The sequence below is a fragment of the Condylura cristata genome, unplaced genomic scaffold (assembly GCF_000260355.1).
Source record: "Condylura cristata isolate star-nosed mole 26May11 unplaced genomic scaffold, ConCri1.0 scaffold00016, whole genome shotgun sequence".
Classification (NCBI taxonomy): domain Eukaryota; kingdom Metazoa; phylum Chordata; class Mammalia; order Eulipotyphla; family Talpidae; genus Condylura; species Condylura cristata.
Genome location: NW_004567117.1, coordinates 1,984,036 through 1,989,712, shown reverse-complemented (window position 1 = coordinate 1,989,712; position 5,677 = coordinate 1,984,036). Strand labels below are relative to the sequence as shown.

At 47.4% G+C, this 5,677-nt stretch overlaps 1 protein-coding gene across 1 annotated transcript in view; it reads left to right on the top strand.

Moving 5' to 3' along the window:
• IMPA2 (inositol(myo)-1(or 4)-monophosphatase 2) overlaps positions 1 to 5,261 on the top strand; it is a 38,742-nt gene extending 33,481 nt beyond the window's left edge. The window contains exons 6-8 of the mRNA XM_004683727.2: positions 2,461 to 2,569; positions 3,290 to 3,441; positions 4,683 to 5,261. Of these exons, the coding sequence (XP_004683784.1) occupies positions 2,461 to 2,569; positions 3,290 to 3,441; positions 4,683 to 4,798 (377 nt within the window). The 3' untranslated portion in view covers positions 4,799 to 5,261. The remainder of the gene's footprint in view (positions 1 to 2,460; positions 2,570 to 3,289; positions 3,442 to 4,682) is intronic.
• The last annotated feature ends 416 nt before the right edge of the window (positions 5,262 to 5,677 follow it).

The following is a 5,677-nucleotide window of genomic DNA, read 5'->3' as shown; positions in this document are numbered from 1 at the left end:
GAGTGGGGAGCAGAACAGGCAGATGGACGAGGTACACTGCTGAGGGGAGCAGCAGGCGAGACAGGAGAGGTCTGTGGTGCCATGTGGTCACCTCCTCACCTCCTGGGCCAGGGATCCACTCACATTGAAGCGGCAGCCAGCTTCACAGTGCTGTGCTCCAACCTGCAGCACCACCAGGGAGGACCCCTTTTCCTTCTAAAGAAGTCTTTCTTGGAAATAACAATAATAATGAACAGCTATATACCAGAGACATTTTGTGGGGGTGGAGTGAGGAATGGGATCAAAAACAGCAGGGAGAGGAAAGTGCATTGGACTATGGTAATGGCAAACGGGTGATTTTGTGATGGGAAACCCACGGGGATTACAACTGAGATGGAAAAAGGCACAAAATGATGTAATAATAAATTATTATATTATTTCTAAAAAAAAAGTCTTTCTTGGGCCCTTCTTGGTGGTGCAGTGGGTTAGGATGCAGCACTGCAAGCTGGCTGCAACCGCTTCAGTGCAAGTTCCATCCCCGCCCTGGAGGTGACCCACATGGTGCAGCAGACCCATCCTGACCCACCCGCTGCTCCCTCAGCAGTGTACTTCGTCAATCTGCCTGTTCTGCTCCCACTCTCTCTCTGGTGAGGCCTCTTACCGCCCCTGTACCTCTGGCTTGTACCCCAGCTCTGCATAAAAAGATAAAATAAATCTTTAAAAAAAAGTCTTTCTCACCCCTGGGATAACTCCTTCTCAGAGTATGACCAATTGAATGGTGGGTGAGTGGGTAGCAATGGCAGATTGACTGGTCGTGTCTGCAAGACTCTGAACCACCAGCAGCCCATGCACCCTCTGGCCGAGCCTGGGCACGCACACCTGACACATGGGGGGCACACTACTCTGGCTTTGGTGCTGGGTTTTCCTGGCAAGAAATGATTCAGGCTTCAGAATCAGGGAGCACTGGTTGGCGAGCCAGGTCTTTTCAGAAAGTGTTTATGAGGGCCTCTGGCATAAGGAGAACATGGGTATAGGTCCTCAGGAAGGACAGTGATCTGGTCCCTTGGAGGAGATGGTGTCGGATCTATTGAGTGAATGTGATAGTGTCTTCCCTCTTCTTCATGTGGTAGCTTCTTTCTGTGGCCTGAACATAGTCTGCAAGGCACATTGTGCCTCAGTGACTGACACGCATGCATGACTCTGTGTGCATGTGTATGTGACAAAGCAGACCCTTGCGACCCCCACCACTGAGTGAGCACAAGAAGGAGCCCAGCTGTGTCCCCCATACCACAGCCTGCCTCCTGCTCGGTAGCTCACCTCTCCTGGTAGAACTGTGTGCCTAGACAGGGCAGCCCATCCCCACAGCAAAGGGCGCCACACAAACAGCTACCATGTCCTTCTTTATGCTGAGGGGCCTCTTTTCCAAAGACAGTGTTATTTAAAAGTTTTCCTCTCCTGAAGGTAGGTATTTATTTCCATCTCTGTGATCACAGAAGGAAAGATTTTTAAAGTTAGTAATTTGATGAGGCCTCTATCTCCTACCCCAAACATTGGCTGTTTTCAGTTTGGCATCATCTTTTGTGTGTATGTGATTTATTTATTTGTGCATATAGAACTGGGGTAGAGGCCAGAGGTGCAGAGGCGGTGAGAGGATTCACCAGAGACAGAGTGGGGAGCAGCATAGGCAGACTGACAAAGTACACTGCTGAGGGGAGCAGCAGGTGGGTCAGGAGAGGTCTGCTGTGCCATGTGAGTCCCCTCCGGGGTGGCGATCAAACTCATGCTGAAGTGGCTTTAGCTTCTTAGTGCTGGGCTTTAACCCATTGTGCAACCAGGGAGGGCCCTTAGCATCTTTTTTTTTTTTTTTTTTTAAGATATATTTATTTATGCATACAGAGCTGGGGTACAGGCCAGAAGTACAGAGGTAGTGAGAGGATTCACCAGGGACAGAGTGTGGAGCAGAACAAGCAGACTGATGAAGTACACTGCTGAGGGGAGCAGCTGGCGGCATGCTGCACCATGTGGGTCACCTCTGGGATGGGCAGAAATTGAACTTATGCGGAAGTGGCTTTAGTTTCTTAGTGCTGTGCTTTAACCCGCTGCGCCACCAGGGAGAGCCCACTTAGCATCATTTTTTATTTGTGACTGTATGATGTTAATTTTCATAACTTACCAAATTTGTCCATGTTATTCATGGTACATATATAAAACATATATAAAATGTACCATGGAAAGAAAACAAAAATGAAGCAGCTGAAGGAGCAATGAAGAAGTAGGATACACATTTTTTTCTTTTCTTACTGTCTTCTGTTTTTCAGCATAGCTGTCAGGAAAACTTCCTAGTGTAAACCACTTAAAAGATCATATTCTGAGAAGGAGTAAGAGGGCTGATATTTTTAGTTTGTTTCAGAGAAGACCTCAACTGTTCAGCTAGAACCAAGAATTGGGTTTTCTGACTTGGGGGAATTCTTTCTGTTGCAGATCTCTCAAAGGCCTTGGTTCTAACAGAAATCGGTCCCAAACGTGATCCTGCCACTCTGAAATTGTTCCTGAGCAACATGGAGAGGTTACTCCACGCCAAAGCTCATGGGTATGAACTTTTAGTTCTTGGAAAACCCTGGGGCAAAGGAGGAAAGTGCCAAGTGCCAGTTTGCAGCCTCTCAGGGACTGTAAGGGGAAAAGATTCTGACATGATAGGGCCAGAGGGCACGTGCAGTCCCCACTGAGGCCTGAGAGGCCTCATGCCCTGTCATTGCCCAGGACAGCTTCGGCAGCCAGCGTTAGGGCATGGGAAGGGGACCTCTGTTCCTTTCTGATTAACATGTAGGAAGCCACATAACTGATCTCAAACCACTGTCAAGTCCTCTGTGTGCCCAGAGCCTTCATAAATGGTGTTACTCTGCTAAGCATTTAGGAGCAGTTCATCCAAGTCCAAGAAAATTTCCTTTGCCATCCTTTATCTAGGCCTCTGCTGTAACACCACTAGCCCATGAGGCACTTTAAATTTAACATAGTGATACTTTGTGGAGTTCTGAAGGTCACTGGCTAGTTTTAAGTGCACATCAGTCACAGGTGGCCAGTGGCTACCAAGGTATACACATTTCCCCCATTGTGAGAAGATAACTGCTCCAGACCCTTGGTCGTGAATCTGGGACTTATTATTATTAGAAATTCTGTGGCTCACTTTTAATTACTGGGAATGCCCAGCAAAGAAGTGGTCTTTGATAATGGCAGTATATCTACCACTTAAAAAAGTCCAGCCTATGTTCAGTCTGCTCACCTGTGCGTTTTCTCTCTCCGCTTGCCCCAGGGTCCGAGTGATTGGCAGCTCCACCCTGGCACTCTGCCACCTGGCCTCGGGGGCTGCAGATGCCTATTACCAATTTGGCCTGCACTGCTGGGACCTGGCTGCAGCCACGGTCATCATTAGAGAAGCAGGTGGCATTGTTATAGACACTTCAGGTGAGACCCACGGCCTGCCCTCCACCCAGGGGCACAACGACAATGACTAGACCATGATACTACCAAACCCCACCCTGACCTGCTGAGTCTGCGGCTCCATCCCATGGGTCATGGGCGCCACACTTATAGCAAAGCACTGCTGTTCCTTCTCTCTCCCGGTGGTGAGGAGGAAAATTTTTCTTTTTACCCTTTTTGGTTCTCTGGTTGATGTAACACTTAAATTAACAAAATTAACAACAGGAGAAAATTTTCTTTTTCACTTATGGGAACTCTCCTTGACAATTAGACCTTGGGTTTATTTGTTACCCTGAGCCTGGAAGAAGGGAGGTAGGTATATGGAACTTCAAAGGGGAATGATAATGTACAGAAAAAAGGAGGAAAAAAATGTTTGCTATGCCATGCAGAGACAAGGGGACACAGAAGGACTTTGAACAGAGCCCTTGCAAATATTTCCCACCCATATTCTAACTTACATTCTTAGAAGTTAGTCGCTGGTAACAGATGCTCCCTTCCTGTGACATGCCCTCCATCTGCATTCCTTTAGGTAGTTAAAGAAGCAGAAAAGATAAACTCCTTGAATCTACTGTTTCTTGAAAATCATCAGTCATAGAGCCTTTCTGGAGGTCCAGGGCTTAAAGACAGCACTGTCAAGCTACTGCCAGCCACTGCAGCATGAGTTCCATACCTGGCTGGCCAGGAAGGTGACCCACATGTTGCAGTAGACCTCTCCTGTCTTGTCCGCTGCTTCCCTCAGCAGTGCGTTTCCGTAGATCCACCTGTTCTGCTCCCCACTCTCTCTGGTGAATCCTTTCACACGACACCTCTCCCCACACACACACCTCTGCATATACCTCAGTTCTTATATGCATAAATAAACAAATCTTTGAAAAAAAAGAAGAAAATAATCAGCCTCAAATAATCCTTTAACTAGAGACATTTTTGGGGTGGCAAATTTTGATCCCCCTCACAACGACCTCACTGTTCATTTGGATTTTAGATCTGAGTGTTAAGTCATACACTCTGTCTCCTCAGTGAGGCCTCTGAACTGGTGTTGCTGTTCTCTGGCCCTGCATTCATACAGAACAGGGGTTTCTGACACACCTCCACCCTCTCTGGCCAGGCTCACGTCTAGACCAGTCTGGGCTGCTCTGGAGCAGGGCCCAGAGCTGTTTGCCTTGGAATGTGCACATGCTGGGTGGTTGTTCCAAATCATCCAGGTCTTTCTCCCTCTCTTTCCTCAGGTGGACCCCTCGACCTCATGTCCTGCAGAGTGGTTGCTGCAGGCACCCGGGAAATGGCCACACTCATAGCTCAGGCCTTACAGACAATTAACTACGGGCGAGACGACGAGAAGTGACTGGGAGCAGACAATGAAGAGAACAGACTCAAGGACTGGGCTCCCCGGGCATGCTAAAGCTGGCAGCCCTGGGCAGGAAGTGCCTTGAGTAGCCTGCACTCTGTCACATGTCTCCTGAGTTCCTCTCCACCCCAAAGGAAGGTGTTTTGTTAACGCACGTGACTCTCTGGTTAATTGCACATTTTTCACCGGGATTTGGTGTTTAGCTGGTTTCTCTCTGTAATCACACACAGCCTTTTTCAGGTTAGTACAATTCTTATATCAGGGCCAAAACCCAAATCTCAGATGACATATGTATTGACAATGCAATCTTGATTCCCCCCTTCACACCCCTTTCCCCACTCCACCCCTGAATGCAAATCTCAGGTAATACGGCTTTAGAACTGCTGATGAAGCGGACTTGTTCTCAGGCCCTCCCCGTGGTACTTATCACAATGCAATAAATCAAAGTAATGGCACTCTGCTCATCTGCTTCCCTCCATAAGTGTGTCGCCAGCTACCCCAAACAAGCCACAGAATCCACAGCCATGGATCTTGGCTCTTTAGGAAGTTGGCATACTAAAGCCCTATGTGGACAGCACTTGCTGTTTGTCTCCCGCCTTTAACACTCTAAAAACTCAGTGTTTCAAATCCAAGACGTGGGTCACATTGACTAACAGTTATCTGAGAGGCTATTGTTTTTGTGATCAGCTTAATGAAAAAGTATAAAGTAACTTCTGGGCCTTATTTTTCCTCTTTAGAAGGCAGAGTATAAACGAGTAATTCCAGTGACTGACAGGTGTCTTTTCTGAAGTTTAAGTATTGAGGAAGTTTTAGGGCACAAAATTCCAGCTCACTCTTAACTATTTCTCTTACTTATTCATAATTTTCAATCAACAG